The sequence below is a fragment of the Microtus pennsylvanicus genome, chromosome 10 (assembly GCF_037038515.1).
Source record: "Microtus pennsylvanicus isolate mMicPen1 chromosome 10, mMicPen1.hap1, whole genome shotgun sequence".
NCBI classification, from domain to species: domain Eukaryota; kingdom Metazoa; phylum Chordata; class Mammalia; order Rodentia; family Cricetidae; genus Microtus; species Microtus pennsylvanicus.
Genome location: NC_134588.1, coordinates 99447784 through 99469693, shown reverse-complemented (window position 1 = coordinate 99469693; position 21910 = coordinate 99447784). Strand labels below are relative to the sequence as shown.

The 21910-nt window shown below is 51.2% G+C and overlaps 2 protein-coding genes across 7 annotated transcripts in view; one reads left to right on the top strand and one right to left on the bottom strand.

The window, feature by feature from the left end:
* Positions 1 to 11942, top strand: part of LOC142859071 (epoxide hydrolase 1-like) — a 56862-nt gene extending 44920 nt beyond the window's left edge. For 2 of the 3 annotated variants that reach the window (XM_075989331.1, XM_075989332.1), the window contains exons 3-9: positions 490 to 670; positions 2115 to 2342; positions 2895 to 3024; positions 3563 to 3771; positions 5998 to 6106; positions 10619 to 10744; positions 11175 to 11942. In XM_075989331.1, the coding sequence (XP_075845446.1) occupies positions 490 to 670; positions 2115 to 2342; positions 2895 to 3024; positions 3563 to 3771; positions 5998 to 6106; positions 10619 to 10744; positions 11175 to 11376 (1185 nt within the window). In that variant the 3' untranslated portion in view covers positions 11377 to 11942. The remainder of the gene's footprint in view (positions 1 to 489; positions 671 to 2114; positions 2343 to 2894; positions 3025 to 3562; positions 3772 to 5997; positions 6107 to 10618; positions 10745 to 11174) is intronic. The other variant, XM_075989330.1, reaches the window with a different exon arrangement.
* Positions 11943 to 13779: 1837 nt separating this feature from the next.
* The window catches only part of Tmem63a (transmembrane protein 63A), a 38308-nt gene continuing 30177 nt past the window's right edge, over positions 13780 to 21910 (bottom strand). For all 4 annotated transcript variants that reach the window (XM_075989325.1, XM_075989328.1, XM_075989326.1 and 1 more), the window contains 6 exons: positions 20102 to 20264; positions 18385 to 18490; positions 16908 to 17075; positions 16208 to 16323; positions 15847 to 15909; positions 13780 to 14698 (listed from right to left, as the gene is read on the bottom strand). In XM_075989325.1, the coding sequence (XP_075845440.1) occupies positions 14531 to 14698; positions 15847 to 15909; positions 16208 to 16323; positions 16908 to 17075; positions 18385 to 18490; positions 20102 to 20264 (784 nt within the window). In that variant the 3' untranslated portion in view covers positions 13780 to 14530. The remainder of the gene's footprint in view (positions 14699 to 15846; positions 15910 to 16207; positions 16324 to 16907; positions 17076 to 18384; positions 18491 to 20101; positions 20265 to 21910) is intronic.

Below are 21910 nucleotides of genomic sequence, written 5' to 3'. Positions count from 1 at the left end.
CTGCTCTACAGAAGGCTTGGTGAATTAAAAGCAAGTATTGGAGCTGGGCAGTGGTGGTGCACGTGTTTAATCCCAGCACTTGGGAGACAGAGGCAGGCGGATCTCTACGAGTTCAAGGCCAGCCTGGTCTAGAGTGTGTGTCCGATACAGCCAAGGCTAAAGAGAAACCCTGCCTCAAAAAAAAAAAAGAAACCAGAGTATTGTTGACACACCTAAGGAATGTAAACATGACTGGAAGGAGCTGGAGGGAGAACGGATCATGTGTGGCCTGAGCAGTCTTCCAGTCTCCCTATACCTCCCATCCCACCAATAGAGAAAGGGAATTTTAAGTCCACAGGGAGAACCCATAAGCCTCTCAGGGATCCAGTGACACCCATGGGTCCTGTGTGGCCCCTCCACAGTATTCATCTGTGGCCGCGGGGTTCACTCTGAGTTGTGGACACAGCTCTCTCCTGCCTCTGCCCACCCACCCTGACTTCTTCACTGCAGGACTTACACCACAGGATCGATAGGTTCCGGGCATCCCCACCTTTGGAGGGTAGTCGCTTCCACTATGGCTTCAACGCCAGCTACCTGAAGAAAGTGGTGTCCTACTGGAGGAACGAGTTTGACTGGAGGAAGCAGGTGGAGATCCTCAACCAGTACCCTCACTTCAAGACCAAGATTGAAGGTGAGTTTGCAGAAGCCCAGCCGGGCCTAGGGGTGTGTGAGTCACAGGGGAAGCCTTCCTGTGTGAGACGAGTGACCCAGTTGAATTGTTATTGTCCTCAGTGCTCAACATAAAACCTGACAAAGACAAGTGAAGTATCACTGGTTTGTTTTCCTCGTGGTTTGAGGGTACAGTCCATCGTGGCAGGGAAGCCCCTGCAGCAAGGAAGTGATGTCATACTGGAAACAGAAAGGAATGGGAGCTCCTCATTTTCCTGTCTTCCATATTGTTTTTCGGCCATCCCACGATGCCCATATTCAGGGTGGGTCTTCTCACTTCTCAAGCCTCTGTGGAAACACCCTCACATGGATCTCCCATGTGATCCCCAAGCCAACCAAGTTGGCAATAAAGATCACAGCTGTAACCCCAGACATGTGGGGTCAGGAGGTGGAGATCCTTGGGGGCTCCCAGCCCAAACAAAATAACATGTTTCAAGTTCAGTGGTAGACCCTGTCTTAAAGGAATAAAGCAGAGTATTACAGAAGGACTTCTGATGTCCTCCCTGGCCTCAGCACACATGCGCACACACTCACACACTTGTATACACACACACACACACACACACACACACACACAAGCTTAAGAAAAGAAGGGTTTGTTTCAGCTAATACTTCAAGGGTGCAGGCCATCATGATGATGTCATGGTGGGAGGAGCATGAAGAAGCCAGTCCCCTGCTGCTGCAGTCAGGAGCACAGAGCAATGAATTCTTGTGCTCAGCTGACTTTCTTCTTTACATTCAGTCCAGTAACCTAGTCCGGGGGCTGGTGCTGCCCAATTAATGATGGGTCTTCCCACCTGAAGCTAATCTAAACCATCCCTCACGGATTTGCCCAGAGACTTGTCTCCTAGACAATTCTCCATCCCGCCAAGTCAAAAATTCACAGCAGCTCTCGCAAACCCTAAAGGCAATCAGATATGGAAACACTTAAGAAAAACCAGAGCCACTGTGCAAACTTTTCAAGTTCACACCTCTTGGGGTAAAATAGACAGAACCTGACGTCAGTGGCCCGTGGAGGAGGAGGAAGCAGGTCAGGCAATGCCCAGGATGGCACTAGGCAGTATTTCGCTTTCAGTGGTGGCAAGCTAGGAAACGCAACTTCCACTCGCTGGCTACCTAGTAACCATGGTTACTAGAGTGTTGCAGCACAAAGCCTGCTCAGGGTACAAATGCTCAAAAAGAACAGTCCTGGCCTTCGGTTCACGTTGGACAGTAGTGGGCTAAGACAATCCTGTGTGATCTGGTAGGATTGGCAGCCTATGCTGGGCCTGGTGTTTGCAGGATGCTCTGCGGGCCTGGGTTTGTGGTTCTCTGTACCATCTACAGCTATTTGGTGGCCTCAGTGCCCAGGAGCCTGCACTGCAGCAGGCCCCTCCTTCCTTCACCCCGACTGTGCTCTTCCCTAGGGCTGGACATCCACTTCATCCACGTGAAGCCTCCCCAGCTGCCCTCAGGCCGCACCCCAAAGCCCTTGCTGATGGTGCACGGCTGGCCCGGCTCCTTCTATGAGTTCTACAAGATCATCCCGCTGCTGACTGACCCCAAGGCCCACGGCCTGAGTGACGAGCACGTGTTTGAAGTCATCTGCCCCTCCATTCCTGGCTATGGCTTCTCAGAGGCATCTAGCAAGAAAGGTACAGGGTGCTGGAGGGTGGCACATGCCAGACTGTGGCTCATGTAGCCAAGATGCCATGATGTTCTCCTTCTAAGATGAAGCAGGGAATCTAGAGAGTCTGACAGACATTTTAGGTTCTACATGGCCAGTTCTTTAGTGGCATGAGCCAAGGGGACAGATGTGGCTGCCTAGCACTGCTCAGGCGTGGACTCATGCATTTGCTGCTCAGGGGCAGCTCCATCCCTGGGCCATGCCCTGCTCTAGGCCAACATGGCTAATAAAGTCCGTGTGCAGGGTATCCTGCAACCTACAGTGACTAGCCAAGCTCTGCACACACCTTCCTGCCTGGCAGAGTGGCAGCTACTGAATCACTGCCCTATCCTGAGGAAGGCAGCTCTCACCCTTTCCCTGTGTCCGGGGAAAGTGTCCTTGCAGCTCTAAGATTCCTTCTAGCTTTCTGTGGGCCTCTGTTTCCTCAGCTTGGAGGGAGGCTGGTCTAGGGCACTTCGCAGGCACCCGAGTGTTCTGAAGGTATCCTCATGACTCCCCTGTCTGGGCCCTTCACACTCAGGCTTCGATTCGGTGGCCACTGCCAGGATCTTCTACAAGCTGATGTCGCGGCTGGGCTTCCAGAAATTCTACATTCAAGGCGGGGACTGGGGGTCCCTCATCTGCACCAACATGGCCCAGATGGTTCCCAAGTGAGTCGATGTAGTCATTCAGGCATGGTACAGCCTCGCCAGGATCTGTGTGTACACCCTCCACACAGGACACAGGGCTGTTCACCCTAGGCCCTCCTCAGAGGGAGACTGGGAGCTCCCTCTAAGCCAAGTCCTCCGTGGTACCGAAGAGGGATATCTAAGAATGGAATATACTGGTCCCACCCTCCTCCGGGGGTAACACGAGAGTGGTGGCCCTTGATAGGCACCCAGGCTAACCACAGTGTACTGAGTGGCATTCATACCTTTCCTGTTACACACGTGGTCCACGGGCTGCAAGCTGGACACACCTGGTTGACCTTCATGGTTGGCAGACTCTAAAGTTTCCCTGGTCAGAACTCTCTAGAAACTGTCCTTTCTCGCCCCTCACCTCCAAGTCCATGCATTCCCACTGGGACAGACTGATGAAGGAGGCCGGCTTGTGCTCTCCAGTTCTGTGGCCTGTCCCTGTCCTCCTCCATCTCCTCTCCAAGGCCTTCATAGCAGGCAAAATCACCTGTGCCCATTTCTCGGTCCACAGCCACGTGAAAGGCCTACACCTGAATATAGCTTTCATGACAAAAAATATCTACAACCTGACCCCACTCCTGGGCCAGAGCTTCGGGAGATTTCTTGGCTACACTGAGAGGGATATCGAGCTCCTATACCCCTTCAAGGAGAAGGTTTTCAACAGCATCGTGAGGGAGAGTGGTTACCTACACATCCAGGCCACCAAGCCAGACACCGTGGGTAAGTACACTTAGGAGAGGGAAACCGGTTCCTCCTAGGAGCAGTGTTCACAGAACGAAAGCAAGGACCTCAGAGCAGAGACTGCATTCTCTATGGAGGCGGGTTCCCAAGGTCCCACATGCTTTCCAGATTCCCAGAATAATCCAAACACCTCCACTAATGTAATTCATCGTGTGCTCAAGGGGCTGAGATTGCTCATCCCCAGCCTGATTTTTAGTCCTCTACAAGGAGTAAAGAGAAAGGGCTAGGGGCAGAAGTCTAAGGGTTCAACAGCTATGGGTGCCCCAGGGACTAGAAGTCTCAGTCAACTCTGAGAGGAGGGCTAGCAACCATTCCTGTCCCCTGGTTCTATTTACAGACAGCTTGTTTTAAAACCTACTTGCCAGGCAGTGGTGGTGCACTGCCCTTCAGAGGCAGGTGGATCTTTTTAAGTTCTAGGTCAGCCTGATCTTCGGAATGAGTTCCAGGCCAGCCAAGGCTGTTACAAGAAACCCTGCCAGGAAAAAAACAAACAAAACAAAAAACTTGAAAATCTGGCAGTTTTACCAGTATCAATGAGCAGGTCCCAGTACATCTAACTCATTTTATTCACAGGAAATCAGTAAAGTGTTATCAGCAAAGGCAGGTCGGAGCACAAACCAGTTTTCTTTCTTTCCTTTTTGGTTTATCAAGACAAAGTTTCTCTGGGTAGCCCTGACTGTCCTGGAACTCACTCTGTAGACGAGGCTCACCTCGAGGCTCACAGAGGCCTGCCCCTGCCTCCTGGGTGATTAAATGTGTGTGCCAACACTGCCCAGCTTACAAACCAGTTTTTTAAGGACTGCAAAGCTCGTCTACAGAGTGGTAAATAAAGATCCCAAGAAAATGCCTTCATCCGTCTCTACAGACAAGAATCATTTGCCCTGCTCTGGCTTTTCTGTAATCTATGGAGCCATGAAGTGATTAATAACAAGGGTAGATGGAACCCTTAAAGCAGCGGCTCTCAGTCTGTGGGTTGTGGCCCCTTCGACAAACCTCTGTCTCCAAAAAATATTTACATTACAGTTCATGACAGTAGCAAAATTGCAGTTAAGGAGTGCAACACAAATAATTTTATGGTTGGGGGCACCACAGCATGGGGAATTGTATTAAGGAGTTGCAGCACTAGGAAGGTTGAAAATTACCACCCTAAAGGAGTGGAGGACTCTCTGGATGTTCCCCTGGTTCACTTAAAGACACCTGGGAATTGTTGGACCCATTTTTGGGCATCTCACAGTTCCTACGGCAACAGAACATTCCAGATACTAACACTTGCTATGGTCAAAGCCTTGTGTTTGGTTGGGTCTGGGGCTTTTGCTGGTTGTTTGTTCAGAGTCTATTATTTTGGTTTTGTCTGGTTGGTTTGGTGCTAAGGCTCTATGAAGAGTCTTGAGCAGGTATCATACCACTGAGCTCCACCCCAGGGCCCTAGAGTTTTAATCTCTGGAATGTTATTTGGTGTCAGTCATGTATCAATATTTATAACTGATTTTTCCTCTTAGGTACTTTTAGATTGTTTCTCTTCTTTTCTTTTCCTTCTATCTTTCTTTTGTGTGTGCATGTATGCAGCATGTATGTATACATGCCTGAGTGTATACATGTGCACCGTGTGTGTAGGAGTCCTCAGAGGTCAGAAAAGGGTATTCAGTCCCCTGGAAATGGAGTAACAGGCAGATGTGAGCTGCCATGTGGGTTCTGGGAACTGAACCCAGGTCCTCTGCAAGAGCTCTTAACCACTAAGCCATATTTCCTGTTTTTCATTTTAAGTATCAAATTCTCATCTTTTTAGAAACGGCATTGTAATTTGGGTGAATGGCGGAGCTTTTGAGCACTTGTGAAGCCCTGGGTTCAAGGCTCAGTACCATAGAAAATGCATGTATGCATGTGTTTGCTTGTGTGTATGTGTGTGTGAACCCGTGTGTGTGTGTGCATGTGTATGTGAGAGAGAGACAAAGAGACAGAGACAGAGAGAGAGAGTTCTCTCTTGGACCTTAAGAAACCCAGTCCAGGAGATCATGGGGGGATTGGACCCACTCACCAGATGACGTCACAAGGGCCCCAGAGGCCCCAGATGTGGGACATGTGGCAGGGCTGTGCTGGAGACAGGGCTTCTGCCTATTACAACGCTGACCCAGCCACACACCTCTGTCCTGGAGTCATACTCTCTGGGGCCAGGCTCGAATTCCTCCCTTGCTCTTTCCCACCCAGGCTGTGCTCTGAACGACTCGCCCGTGGGCCTGGCTGCCTACATCTTAGAAAAGTTCTCCACCTGGACCAAGCCAGAATACCGTGACCTGGAGGACGGAGGCCTGGAGAGGTGAGGCCCCATGGCTCTGCTGCAAGGACCCAGTCCCGAGGCTCTGCCTCTCCCTGCCCATCATTCATCCCTGATCGAGGCCCTCTATAGAGGACTAGCAAGCTCCCCTACACATCCTACCACCCCACTGTAACCAGAGAGACCCTGTGTGGAGGACGGAGAGGTGGAGACACCCACAGGACAAGTGTCTAGTTCAATAGGTTAGTGACACAGAGGACTCAGAACTCAGCAGCTCCCCCTACAGGCAAGGAGTCTCCAGGACAGTGAGCAACCCTTATTACAGAATAGCAGGGTCTCTCACCCAGAGCCTCCACAGATTCTGTGGGGGCCAATGAAGAGAGGCTGTGGAAAAGCCTGGGGAGCCATTCCATCTCCAGAGTTCTTGAAGTTGCAACATGCATCAGATTTTAGTCCTGTTCCTTAGCCTGGTGCAGGATTTCACTCTGGTCCCCAGCCCCCAGGGTCTACGCCTTTCTTTCCTTGTTCAGTGACACACCAAGCGCCCACCCCAGAGCTGTGGGCAGGAAGAGAAAATGAAATGGGATGGGATCTGCCCGGGGACAAAAACACTGTTCTGTCCCCACCCTCACCTTGGCACCACAGCAGCCTGATACAGTGAGTCTTCAAGAAATGGATGGGAGCCGGGTGGTGCTGGCACACACCTTTAATCCCAGCACTTGGGAGGCAGAGGCAGGAGGATCTCTGTGAGTTCGAGGTCAGCCTGGTCTACACAGCGAGTTCCAGGACAGTCAAGGCTACACAGAGAAACCCTGTCTTGAAAAAGAAAGAAACGGATGGTAGGAGAACAAGCCTGTGGGCGGAGGGCTGCGCAGGACCAGAGGAGACATCTGCTTTGTCTCAAGGGGAAGTGCCAGGATGTATGCCTCACTGAAGATCACTAAGATTCTCCTGGGCGGAAGAAGGGAACTGAGGCAGAGAGAAAGGCAATTTAAACCCAAGTTGAGTTTGGACTTGTCCAGTGACTTGAGCAGATCCGTCAAGGACAGCTCACCAATCCGTTCCTCTGGGCAGGTCACCAAGAGCCCCAACAAGTCCTCGCCCTGAGTCTGTCTCCCACAGAGCACACTCAGCAAGAATCCTGACTGAGGGAACGCCCCTGGCTCCCTGGCAAGGGACTTGGTATGCTCCTTGCGATCATGCCTGCAGCCCCCTTCAGTCTCTGGCCTGGCATGAGCAGCCCAGATCTCTGAGCAATGACAGACAGGTAGTTGTGGCAGGAAGAAGACTCACACCGAGTCTGGAAGTGGCCGGTGTGGTAGATGAGCAGCTGTGATCAGGCAGAAGACAGAGAGCTCCTGGCAGAGCTCCAGTCCACAGGAGACACATATTTGATTTAATCTCGGGGTAGTCTTCCCCGCAAGGAAGCTTCTCATCACCTAAAATCTCATTATTTTCCATTTCATAGAAATATTTCTGTAGTGCCCCCTTAGCCCTCAACACTCCAGGATGTCCCTGCCCTACTCCATTAGCAAAAGCAGGCAGAGGTAAATCAGAGCATGCTTCAGAGAACGGAAAGATCATTGGGCAAAAGGGCGTGGGAACTCGCAGAAAGCAGCAAACTCCTCCTAGGGTTGCTCTCAGTCCATAGCTGCTGATAATAAGCTAAATCCTGACTTGGAGCTGAGCTGAGGGCCAGGTAGGGAGAGCAGCCTGGGCATTGTGGTCCAGGTGCCAGGAGCAGGGACAGGCACCATGGGAAGAGAGAGCCAGGGCAGCTGAGGTTGAGGGAACAAGGAAGACACAGAACCAGGGTTTCTGGACCAGATATCAATGCCCAGAAATGGCACATCTCCAGCTAGAGAGTGGAGAATAAGAGGGAGGACCCTGTAGGTAGGACTGGGAGGACCCCCGAGCCTTTTTCATGTAAACACACATGCTTGCATATGAGAGTGTTCATGCACGTGTGTGAGGCTATGAGTATGCATGCCTAAAAGCCAACACAGGTGTGTATATGCATGTTACACAGGTGAGTGTACAACTCTGAGTGTGTCAGTATATTAGTAAGCACAGGTATGTGAGTGTATAAGCCCTTAACCACTATGCATATATGTGTGCGTGTGCATAGGTGTGAATGTGCAGGCCCCTGAAAACTGTGACTAGGTAGATGGGTGTTTGTGCATTCGTGTGTGTACTGGCATGAATGCCAAATGGTCCGTCTCAGCATAGACAGTAAGATCATTCTTGGCATGGTTGTGTGGAGGGAGGGGCAGGGCTTGGACCCAGACATGTAGAGCTCAGGTGAGGGGTCTTTAGAGCCAAGTTCAACCTACATAGAAAAAATCTGAAGGACAGCACCCAGGGAAGCTACAAAGTTTTGTTAACCACAAAGAAGGGAGAAAAGGGAAAGGAGAAACAAACAGGCAGGAAGACTGGGGAGACAAAACCCAGTAAGAGGCCCCTTTCTCTGGGTCTGGGCAGCAGAGACAGTTTCTGAATACAGGATTGAGAAAGGTTTCAGAGGAGGTTGCGGGCAAGTGGCCAGAGTATGGATGTTGGCCAGGTTGGGAACAAGAGGAACCTAGCGGTATCGTGAGCCCCTAGACTGTATGTGAACAGTCCAGGGAGATGACTGACAGTGTGGGGCCAACAAGGCAGATGGGGAAGCCCAGAAAAGACCTAGAAACCAAGACAGATTGCTAACACAGCTATCTGGTCGGCCAAGATATCCTCAGAGAGGGTAGCAAGAAAGGCGGAAGGGTGGGTACCAGCCTGCTAGGAAGAACCAGTTTGGGAACTTCAAAAGTGGCAGTAGCTAGGATTGGGTTTTCCGGAGGGGCAGGGAGAACACACGGGGGCTTTGGACCACTGGAAGACTGAACAGCAGAAAACCACAGGGTTAAGGCTCTAAGGTCAGGGAACATCCTGGGAGCAGTGGCAGCATCCACAGTGGTCAGCCTAAGACCAGAGCAGGGGCTCTCCAGGAAGCTCCTGGGAATCTCTGGGGTTGTGACCCTGCAAAAGGCTACATCCTTCAGTGACAACCGGAATTCGCCAGCCCCTCATTGAGCTCCAAGCTCCTGGGAGTATAGGCTTCCCCTTGTTGTCTCCCTCCTTTCCTGTACAGAACCTGATCCCCAAGGAGGTAAGGTTTGGGCTCTCGGGTTACCCCCACCTCCAGCCCTGTGGTGTTTGCCAAGCTAACCTGTCTGCACACCCTCCCACCATTTTGTTCTTCTTTCAAGACACAATCAAGGTCTTGACAAGATCAAGGTGTCAAGATCACCTCCTAGAGATGTCTTCCCTGACTGGTACCCAACCCAGACAAAACATGTCCCCAAGTCCTTGTCTTTCCTCTCCTCTACTAAGGGACAGTGAACTCAAAAGGAAGGGAGTTCGTTGTGGCTCATGATTTCGGAGATTCCAGCTGTGGTATCTTGTTTCTGGGTCGACAGTGAGGCAGAGCATCAGGGCAGACAGGCAAGGCAGAGCCACAGAGCAGACCAGCTAAGAACAGGCCCCCAGTACCCTGCAGGCTTCAGCCAGACTCCTCTTGACTATCACCTCCCAAATGTTATCAAATTGGAAAGCCATCTATAGAGCTGTCTATTCATGAGGTCAGAGCCCTCAGGATCCAATCACTTCCCCAAAGCCTTTTTTTTTTTTTTTTTTTTTAAATATTTATTTATTTATTTATTATGTATACAATGTTTTGTCTGTGTGTACGTCTGCAGGCCAGAAGAGGGCACCAGATCTCATTACAGATGGTTGTGAGCCACCATGTGGTTACTGGGAATTGAACTCAGGACCTTTGGAAGAGCAGGCAATGCTCTTAACCACTGAGCCATCTCTCCAGCCCCCCCAAAGCCTTATATCAGTTTCTGGACCTTTTGTGAGGCACCTCCTATCCGAATCATCACACTGATTGGCATGCAATCAAAGTAAGGGACCCATGTTTTCTATATGCTTTACTTGATGTCCCTCACATCTTCCAAGTATTACTCATTCTACTTTTACCAAAGGACAAACTGAGACGTGGGCATAGCAAACAATTGCAGCCCCAGGGCTCTTTAGTACCAGGGCCAAGACTAGTACCTGGGTCCCTTGACTCTTGGTTCATCATCTCAAACCACTTTGTGTGCTGGCTCCTGAGGAATACCCAGGAGACCAGCCTCTTCCTGCTGCCAGGAGTTTCAAATCCCTTAGCATCCTGAGAGAGGGAAATTAATTTGGAGAAACCCGGAATCTTGAACTGGGGGCGGGAGAATGGTCACTGGAGGGTGGGCAGTGCTAGCGGCAACCTGAAAAACCCAGGAGGATGGAGGAGGTAGAAGCTGTGGTGTGCACCCCTGGGCTCAAAGCCCCTGGGTGCACAGGTGCCACCTGGTGGTGAGACAGGTGAGAAACTTATAACTTGATTGCCATGGTCTGCACTCTGCATTAGCTATCCACCTAGAAGCAGGACCTATGGAAAAAAATGACACTGGTCATTTGAGGGAAGTCAGATAGGCAAGGACCCTGCCACTGACCTGGGCATCCTGCGTGCTTTCCCAGGAAGTTCTCCCTGGAAGATCTGCTGACCAACATCATGATCTACTGGACAACAGGAACCATTGTCTCCTCCCAGCGCTACTACAAGGAGAACCTGGGCCAGGGTGTCATGGTCCATAGGCATGAAGGGTAAGCCTGGCTGAGCAGGGAGAGGGGACTCTGGGGCTGGGGCTGGTAACCACTTAGCCTTTAATCCATAGAAGGCAAGATGGTGAGATAAGAAAGACAGCAGATGTTCTTGGGATCCTGATGTTCCCTGGATCCTACTCTGCTGGGACAGAGGTATTGCAGTTTGCAAGGTATATATGCAGACCCTCAGGTGACAGTGAGGAAAAAGACTCGCAAAGGGGGTATTTAGAGGCTCACATGACCTGTTACATGGTCGTCCCAGGCAGACAGCATCCTTAGTAAGTAGAAGCAGAGGCTGTAGTGAATGGCTGATTCCTGAGTCTGTCCTTGTCATTATGGGTCCACATGGCCTCCCTCAGCCCTGAGGTCCTGGTCTTGCCCATGGGACATGAGAGCAGCCTTAATCCCCAGCAACCCCTCTTCCCCACAGGATGAAGGTCTTGGTGCCCACTGGCTATGCTGCCTTCCCTTGTGAGCTGCTGCATGCTCCAGAAAAGTGGGTGAAGGTCAAGTACCCCAAGCTCATCTCCTACTCCTACATGGAGCGTGGGGGCCACTTTGCTGCCTTTGAAGAGCCCAAGCTTCTGGCCCAGGACATCCGCAAGTTCGTGTCCCTAGCTGAGCTGCAGTGATGCCCTCGGGGATCAACCACAGCCTCAGCAGCCGCCCTGGCACCTCCCCTGGCTCCCTTAAGAAAGACGTCCCCTTTCGAAAGAAAGAGCTTAAGATTTTGTGCCCTGAAGGCTCTGGGAGCCTGGGTGCGCTCCTCCACATCTCACCACCCCATGTTAGGTCACAGACCTTAAAACATGTGGCCACTTTAAGAGTCTGGTGCCCCCAACTGTCCCAGCTCTGGGAAGATATAGCCATGCCTCCCCCAGAGGAGTGTATGGTGATATTTTGTTTGTGCTTTAATAAATAAAGTTTGTCTGAGGATCAGAGTGCAAAGTAGCCATACTAATCAGTGATACAGGCCAGGCAGTGGAGGCACATGTCTTTAATCCCAGCAGCCACACTAGTCAGCCATAGAGGCCAGGAAGTGGTGGTGCACGCCTTTAATCCCAGTGGAATATAAGACAGGAGGAGACAGGAGCTCTGGGTCTCAGTCTGCAGTCAGGCTGAGGACAGGATCACCCAGCCTTGGTGGAGGTAAGAACTCTTAGTGGTTGGCTGCTTTGCTTTTCTGATCTTCAACTTGAACCCCAATATCTGTCTTTGGGTTTTTATTACTCATGCTATAAAAGGGAGAAGGAGAGCTAACAACTGCTCCGTCCTCAAAGTCTCCCCTCCACCTCACAGCTGTGGGCAAGCAACTGCTGCTCCCTAGACCCAAGGCAACTTTGAATTGTGATTTCATGCTTACCTAGTGCCTTCCTGGCCCCCTGACTCCTAGCAGGTAAGATGGATCACCAGGTGTGGAGCCTTCCCCACTTGCTAAGAACTCCCTTTGTCCCACACCCTCAGAGCCTCTCTTCCTTGCTCCTTCCCCTTAAGACCCCCTTGTAGGTCACAGCACTCCTAATAAAGCTTGTCTAGACAGAGTTCACTTCATCATCTGTCTCTCACACCTGTCTGTGACACTTGTCTGTGAAACCTGTCTCTCACACCTGTCTGTGACACTTGTCTATGACACCTGTCTGTGACACTCGTCTGTGACACCTGTCTCTCACACCTGTCTGTGACACTTGTCTATGACACCTGTCTGTGACACTCATCTGTGACACCTGTCTCTCACACCTGTCTGTGACACTTGTCTCTCACACCTGTCTGTGACACTCGTCTGTGAAACCTGTCTCTCACACCTGTCTGTGACACTTGTCTGTGACACCTGTCTCTCACACCTGTCTGTGACACTTGTCTATGGCACCTGTCTCTCACACCTGTCTGTGACACTTGTCTGACACCTGTCTCTCACACCTATCTGTGACACTTGTCTGTGACACACCTGTCTCTCACACCTGTCTGTGACACTTGTCTGTGACACCTGTCTCTCACACCTGTCTGTGACACTTGTCTATGACACCTGTCTCTCACACCTGTCTGTGACACTTGTCTATGACACCTGTCTCTCACACCTGTCTTTGACATTTGTCTCTCACACCTGTCTGTGACACTTGTCTGTGAAACCTGTCTCTCACACCTGTCTCTCACACCTATCTGTGACACTTGTCTGTGACACCTGTCTCTCACACCTGTCTGTGACACTTGTCTGTGAAACCTGTCTCTCACACCTGTCTGTGACACCTGCTGTTGACACCTATGGCATCTTTCCTAAAATTTACCTGGCGTGCTACAGATCTGTATTAAGCAATATGGCCTTGGTGACAAATGATTTTACAAACAAATCCTCTACTCCAACCCACATGGGGCCCTCCTCCCAGAGGTGAGCTCACACTTCTGCCTGTGTACTTTTGTGCCTACTAGGCCATGTGAAACTAGTAAAGGAAGCAAAGACAGCTGGAAATAACCACTGACCAGGGCCACCCTAAACCAAGCAGCCCCCAGAGTAGCGCTGGCACCATCCAGACACTTATAGAGATCAAGTCCCTGGAGAAAAGGGAGTGTGGCCGGCTGGCTCAAGTGAAAGGGCCCTGATAGGCAAGGGCCACCAGAAAAAGGGATGGGCAGATCCTGCCTGGTCCCTGTGGTAAGGAACTGAGGCAGGCCCAAGTGGTCGGTTTCTGATCTACCACAGCTCTTCCCGAGCCCACACCTTCACCCAAACTTGGACAACTAAGTCCCATCCACCCCCATGTGTGTCTTGCCACACCTCTTCTCCATGTGGGCCCTGGGCCTCCACCTGTCCCCTATAGCCCAATCCCAGATTCCACTCTAGAAAAAAAAAAGCTGCTCAAAACAGAAGAAATGGAGGGCCACCCTCTTCTCTGTGTCTGCCAGTCTGTCTTCCCATCATTCCAGGGTACCCTTGACAACACCCCTCCCATCTTGGACAGAGCAGACACATCACGTAGAGGCTAGATGAAGCCTGCATGGACATGGAAAGCCACACATGAACCTGGAAGAGGCATGAGGAGTGGGATCTTACCACCAACCGAGTGGCCACTTTAATAATGGTTCTCAGTGTCCCTGCCTACTTCAGGCTGACCCCAGTCACAGGATCTCAGGCAACATGATACAAAAACCCAGAGGTACAGCAGGTACGGAGGTGGTCACATAGCCAGTGGGCAGGCGCATGCTGCCCTGCTGCTGGCAGCAAGGACAAGATGCTTCCTGGTCCCTACAGCCATCCACTTTTCCCTGAGAAGGGGCTGCAGGCTTGGGAAGCAATGTAAGACCCCCCCACCATGGGCTCTGTCTCTGACCCAACTGCTGCAGGGTCACTGGTCATTAGCTATGCATCCGCTCGCAGAAGGCTAAGCAGCATTCCCGGGCTTTCCTGGACACATCTCCCCATCAATCGGTAATCTCTAAACCTCATCAGTCTGAGGGCAAAATTCCAACACACGATCATGACTATGAATCACTGGGGACATCATCCCACCTTGCAGTGGGTGGAGGAAGAAATGTGCATATCCTCATACGACCACAAGAGGGAGGGAGCTGCAGGTGTTCCCCACATTAGAACCAGAAAAGCAGCCTACAGATGGCGCTTAAGAGCAGCAGCCCTACCATATACCCTCAGCCACGAGCCTGAGCCCCCATGACCCGCTGGTTCCCTCCTCTCACGAGATAGGAGCTTGAAAACAGGAAAGCACTTAAGAGCCTGTCTAGGCTCCAGTCCCTCCTGAGTGCCCTGAGCCAGTCAGACCAGCAGCTTGCCCACGCTCAGGATTCCTGGTAGGCATCGGCCAGGCTGTCACTAAGATTCTGAGCCACAGGCTGCCCAGGAAGAGTCCCACTGATGTTACGGATGGCACCGTATGTCTGCTGCTGCTGCGGGGATAACGCCGTCTTCTCGGAGGCCAAACCGTTCAGAATCCGAGGCACATAGGGCTGTTGGCAGATTCGAGAGTTAGATCTTACTTGGAAGATGGCAGGTCTGACCCCCCCACATCCTGGTCATGCCCCACACTCCCCATTTCCCCCCAGTGAGTGGATGCATATCAAGAAGTAGCAAAACGGAAAGAAAGAGAAATAGCATTCACTTGGGGGCATCTGGACCCTATGTGAGCCAACTGTGTCTTTCTCAGCAGCCAGAGCAAAATGGAAAGCAGTCTACAGCCCAGTTCTCCTGACAATACGAAGAAAAAGGAGTGACTTCCTCTGGTTCTCAGAGAAACATCCTTCCTGCTGCTGTACTCTGAGTGACTGTCTCAGCTTATTTGGGAACCAGGCTGTCTGGAGAGATACGTGTCTGTCAGTTATGCAACTTATGCAGCCTCCCAGACCCAGGCTGAAGGATTTTCCGCTTCACCCAGCCTGCTCTCCTTGCTGGCTGGCAGGGGCAAGGGTGTCTCCAGGTAATTACACTACCAAATACCTATTTTCTAGGGGTTTGTCCAAGGACAGACCTTAAGAGGAGCCTTTAGCCGCTAGAAGGACAAAGACTGAGGAGGTCACCAGTGTCCCACCCTCACACCTGTTAGGATGGCCAGAAGTCACCACTCTACCATCTGGGGCTCAAGGGCCACGCTCTACCCTGAGGTAGCACCCTGGAGGACAGAGGCAGGGAAAACCAGGAAGAAGAAGGGGGCCTTTCCAACTTGGCAGCCTCTTCTGGAAAAGGCGCCCTATGCATTTGCTGAACTCAAAGGGGCACAAGTCTGTTGTCTCCCGTAGCTGTCCCAGGATCTCACACAGTGAGATCCTGATACAGCAGCACTGAAGGTCCAACTCCCCAGGCAGTGGGGCTGAGAGACGGCAAGCGAGCAGGGCACTGTGGCCCACAGAAAGAAGGGCATCCACTGGGCAGCATAAGCCTCAGTGGCCAAGGCAGCTTCCTGTGTGCAGGTACAGCAGCATCCTGGCTGACTACAGAGTCCTTTCAATTGACATTAGTTCACAACTAGCCTGCCACCTGACCTGGGCTCTCTTTTCAGCTAGCACTATGCCAGGGCATTCCTATGGCTTCTCTGGATGGGACCTTACAACCAGAGGGACAAAAGGCAGCCACCATGGGGATAGAAACACAGATCGCTTACTGTGAATGATGGGGGCACGTGGGCCTCTGTTTCGCTTCCTCGGTCACTTGATGATTCTTCTGTCTGTGGACAACAGCAGAGACACAATGACGAACAGAACTGGTCTCTCTGAACAAAGGTCCCCCAAACAAACAGACTAGTAACCAGCAGAATAATGGGACCAGCCGGCACCAGACTCCCAGTGCAGCTCAAATAAGGGATGGGGCCAGGGGCCAGGAATAGGGGAGGGACGGAAGTCACATCACACCCGAAGAAGAACCAGAGAAGGCTAGTACTGCAGCCACATGGGGAGGGAGGAAGAAGAGGAAGCCGCTGCTGTCCTCAGAGTTGCCTGAGGCATGGCAGGCAGCCAGGTGGGTACCTTGTAGTTCCAGGGGCTCAGGTGCTTGAAGCATCCAAAGCAAGTGTAGAGCAGGCATGCCAGGATGGTGAGCAGCACCACCAGGAAGGTGAACAAAGTGGAGGGGGCCGTCAGACCTGGGAACACAGGTGCAGCCTTGAGGCAGGGGACTGCCTGTCTTGTTTGCTCTGTCAAGGAAGGGGCCAGGCCTGGTGCCTAAACTGTGGGTGACTGCTCCCTGGCCCCCACCTCTACCCCTCACTTCAACAGCCAGAACGGTATCCTCACAGCCAAGAGCACATGGGTATAGGACCCACGTGCTGGCTAGAATCATCCCTAGTCAGCTTTTGGACACTGGGACACCAAGTAAATGGTCATTTGATAGTGGGATTGCTGGGACAGCTGCCCCCAGACTCTGGAGCCTAGGGCTAGACAGGGCAGGGACTCCCTAGGGGTGACTGTAGTGCTCATATCCTCTGGCTCAGTCTCCACCCGCCACTGAACTGGTACTGGTGCTGTCTGCTCCGTGGGGATTTCTGGAGCTATGCCACACTTGACCTAGCTCAGTAGCCAGGTTGCCAACACCATACCAACCACCCTCACCCAGGAGCGCCACGTTCCACCATACTGATGCTGTGAATGTAGTTAGGGACCCAACTGGCCGGTGTGCATGTGGGGAATAAAGGCCACTGGCACGGGGCCGAGAGCAGAATGCTCTTACCCAGACGAAGGAAGGAGTAAAAGAAAAGCCAGAAGAGGCAGAGGATGGGAGCTGCTAAGGCCTGGTTCACAGCAGCAAAATGAATCCTCTTCTCCAGTTTAGCCGGGAGGTAAGCGAAGTACAGGTTGTGCCGGTCCACCAGATGCTTGAGCAGGATGTAGATGAGACCTGCAAAAGAGGGGCTCTGAGCTAGAAATCTTGCTGGGCCACAATCCCAGCACATAGGAGGCAGAGGCAGGCAGATCTCTGTGAGTTTGAGACCAGCCTGGTCCACATAATGAGCTCCAGGACAGCCAGAGCTATATAGTGAGACCCTGTCTCAAAACATAAAGAGTTAAGGCTGGGTGGTGGTGGCGCACGCCTTTAACCCCAGCACTTGGCATGAGGATTTCTGTGAGTTCAAGGCCAGCCTAGTCTACAAGAGCTAATCAGGACAGGCTTTTATTTTATTTATTTTTTATTTTATTATCTATTTATGTGAATGTGTATGTGTGTCCAAGGAGGTGAAAGAGATCAACTCTCTGAAGCTGGAGTTTCAGGCAGTGAACTGCCTGATGTGTGTGCTGGGAATCAAACTCAGATCCTATGCAAGAACAGTATGTGCTCTTATCCACTGAGTCATTTAGCCACCTAGCCCTTAATTAATTAAATAATTAAATTATATTAAAAAGAGTCAGTCATGGCAGCACAAACAGCTACAACCCCAGTGTTTGGGAGGCTGAAGCAGAGGATCCCAAGTTTGAAGCCGATCATAGCAAGACTTTGTCTTTATAAAATATAAAATATATGATCTATATGATGATGATGATGATAAAATTAATAATAAGGAAAATCATGACTGAGGAGCTAGCTCAGTTCGTAAGGGGCCTGCTGCAAGCATGAGGGCCTGAGATCAGATTTGGCACCAAGGTAAACACTGGGCACACATCTGTAACCACAGCACTGGGAAGAGGACGTAGAGATAGGCTGCTCCCCAGAGCTAACCGGCCTACCAGTCAGAGAGCTTTGTGTTCATCCATCGTGGGGAGTAACAGAGAAAGAGATCTGAGAGCAGGCATAGTGACTCACACCTGCAGTCCAGCACAGGAGGCAGAGGCTCAGAAGAGCAGATCTTTGGGAGTTTGAGCCAGTCTAGTCTACATAGAGTCTATGACACTACAAAGGGAGACCCTGTGCTTAAAAAAAAATCAAGGAAAGAAATGAACGAAGGAAGGAAGGAATCCAATATCTATCTTTTCCCTATACACCAAGTGCATGAACACCCAAACTCACCCATGCACACATACCTACACACACACATACAAATCAAACAAGATACCATGATGGACCAGAATAGAAACTCATGCCAGACATGATAAGAGAGTAACCATAAGATGTCACTCTGCTAGGAATCCACTGTGACCTGGTGGTAGCAATCAGGCAGGTGTGAAGGAGTCAGCTGTCCACGAACCCTGAGACCGAGGCCAGGGCCACTTACCAAATGGTACGATGATAGGGCAAGTAATGCTGTAGGCCATGATGACGGTGAAGACACACAGCGTCCATGCATACATGGCTCCGAACTCGTATTCAAAGGCCTGGTTCTAGGAAAGAATGTACCACGCATGGAAGATGGGAGGTTTCCAACAGGGTTGGTTGATATGGGATTCCCCTCTGTATGCTGTAAATGCCATTGGTTAATAAAGAAATGCCTTGGCCTGTTGATAGGGCAGAACTTAGGTGGGGGGGGGGCTAAACTGAATGCTGGGAGAAAGAAGGGCAAAGTCAGGAGAAGCCATGGAGCCACTGCAGGAGACAGACGTGCTGAAACTTTGCTGGTAGGCCACGACCACGTGGTGATGCACAGATTAGATTAAATTAAATGAAGATAGGTTAAATGAAGATGTAAGAGTTAGCAAATAAGAAACTAGAGCTAATGGGCCAAGCAGTGATTGATTTAAATAATATAATTTCTGTGTGATTATTTCAGGTCTGAGCTGCCGAGCAGCCAGGAACCAACAAGTGGTTCCCTGCAACAACTGGGAAGGACTAGTTAGGATGAGTGTTACTTAACACCTTGGCTTTCTCTTCTCCAGCCAGTTCCAGATTCTCGTAGCTCACAGTCAGATCTTCCAAGGCTCTGTGTGTGCTCTCCTAGGGTTCCCTTGTAATTGTGTCCAACCACCAGGGCGATGAGCCCCTGGGGCAATACACCTGGAGTATACTCCAGAAAGAGTCAGTCCACACAGACTGAGCATTCTCCCTGCCAACAGCTCAACCCTAGCTCAGGAGGCCAGAGCCAGCCCAGTTAGTACCACTGTAAAACAGGGAGATTGGTGGTATCCATCCGAAAATACAAGGACAACAACCGGCCTCCTACTTCTTCCCATCAAGGCGTAGGGAAATAGCGAGCCCACACCACCCGACTCAGGAGGTCTGGAAAAGTGCCACAGCCTGAAAGAGCTCTGACACCAGAGCACTCCTGAAAATCAGTCCAGAGACCCCCAAGAAGGGGATCTATGGGTTGTTTATCGGCTCTCTCTTGCTAAGCAGGTGCCTAAACCATTACAAATGTAGCTTTTAGCTATGTATTTCACGTGTAATGACTAACCTCGATTGTCAGCTTGACCGGGTTTAGAATCACTTTGGAGGAGACACAGCTCTCAGTGTATTTCTAGAGAGGTTTAACCGATAAGACCACCCCCACCATAAGGTATGTGGCATCATTCCATGTGTGTGCTAAAAGTCCCACATTGAATGAAAGAGGGAAAAGAGTCAGCAAGCTGAGTACCAACATCCGGCTCTCTCTGCTTCCTGATTGGATCCAGAATTGTGGCTGTCTCGGGCTCCCACCCCACAGGTACAAAATGCTCTCAGCCCTACACCTTCCCTCCACCATGGACTGTACCCTCAAACTGGAGGCCAAAATAAATCCTTCCTTCCTTAAGTTCCTTCTGCCCCAGGTCCTTTGTAAGGGGGATGAGAAAAGTTAGACCGTGTGTGGCCGGACTGGTTAGACAACAAAAATCCCAAGCTCTTTCTTCCAGGCCATGATTCAGAGAAAGACTCGCCACGATCCAAAGAGGTTCCTGGCAGAGGCGACCCTGGGCAGGGGCTTGAAAAGCACTTGTCACTGTGTCTAGCATTTATTCCAGAGAGCTGAGAGGCCCATGGGGGGGAGGGGAAGGGAGCACTGGGAGGACCCGAGGTAGTACCTGCTTAACATTCCTGCGGTCAGCGGCTGTCTTGGCCATGATCATGCGGAAGGTATACAGGATGAGGCCGGGCAGCCGCAGCAGCTCCATGCCACTGCCGATGAAGGCTGAGGCGATGACGTAGTTTACAAAGAAGGCACCCTGGTCTGGCAGGAAGACACACCTAGGGAGCGAGGCAGGCCTGTGAGCTGGGAGGAGAATGGGGACCTCTGGGAGGGCTTTGCCTGCTTCCACCATTCGGCGCACATTTACGGAGACCATCTGCATGTCAGTCACTGCGCTGAGAGCTAAGAGGAAAATCAGGCTATGATGCTTGTGACTGTCCATCACTGGGACAGCAGAGGCAGGGGGAACATGAGTCTAGGCCCTTCTAGCTACATAGCAAGACTTTTTCTCAAAATTTAAAATAATATAAAACAAATCTCAGTCCTTGAGAGGCAGAAAAAGGTAGATCTCTGTGAGTTCAAGGCCACCCTGGTCTACAGAGCAAGTTCCAGGTTCCAGGCAAGCCAAGGCTACAGAGAAAGCCTGTCTCATCTCAAAAAAAAAAAAAAAAACAAAACAAATAAACAAACAAAAACCCCAAGCCCCTTGCATTTGCACATCCTCTGGAGCCCAAACATAGGCACGTACAACATGGCAGGCAGTGAGGGGCTGTCTGCTGTGTGGGAATGTCGATGAGGTTAGGAGGCTGATCAAAAATGGCGAGGAAGAAGCAGGTCACCCAGACACCAAGAGACCATGGGTAAGGACACTGATGAGAAGTGGTGGCCTTGGCGTTGCCAAGGAACAGTATGAGGGGAGGTGGGCCTGGATAGCAGTGACAGAGAGAGGAGGAACACGAGGCTGATAGCCTCCTACAGCAGGGAGGACACTACCACAGCTATGGGGGTGCACTGGATGAGGACACTATGGTAACTATAGGGTGCACTGGATGAGGACACTATGGTAACTACAGGGGTACACTGGATGAGGACACTATGACAGCTATGGGGGTGCACTGGATGAGGACACTATGGTAACTATAGGGGTACACTGGATGAGGACACTATGACAGCTATGGGGGTGCACTGGATGAGGACACTATGACAGCTATGGGGGTGCACTGGATGAGGACACTATGACAGCTATAGGGTGCACTGGATGAGGACACTATGGTAACTACAGGGGTACACTGGATGAGGACACTATGACAGCTATGGGGGTGCACTGGATGAGGACACTATGGTAACTATAGGGGTACACTGGATGAGGACACTATGACAGCTATGGGGGTGCACTGGATGAGGACACTATGGTAACTATAGGGGTACACTGGATGAGGACACTATGGTAACTACAGGGGTACACTGGATGAGGACACTATGACAGCTATGGGGGTGCACTGGATGAGGACACTATGGTAACTATAGGGGTACACTGGATGAGGACACTATGACAGCTATAGGGGTGCACTGGATGAGGACACTATGATAACTATGGGGGTTCACTGGATGAGGACACTATGACAGCTATGGGGGTACACTGGATGAGGACACTATGACAGCTATAGGGTGCACTGGATGAGGACACTATGGTAACTACAGGGGTACACTGGATGAGGACACTATGACAGCTATGGGGGTGCACTGGATGAGGACACTATGGTAACTATAGGGGTACACTGGATGAGGACACTATGACAGCTATGGGGGTGCACTGGATGAGGACACTATGGTAACTATAGGGGTACACTGGATGAGGACACTATGACAGCTATGGGGGTGCACTGGATGAGGACACTATGACAGCTATGGGGGTGCACTGGAT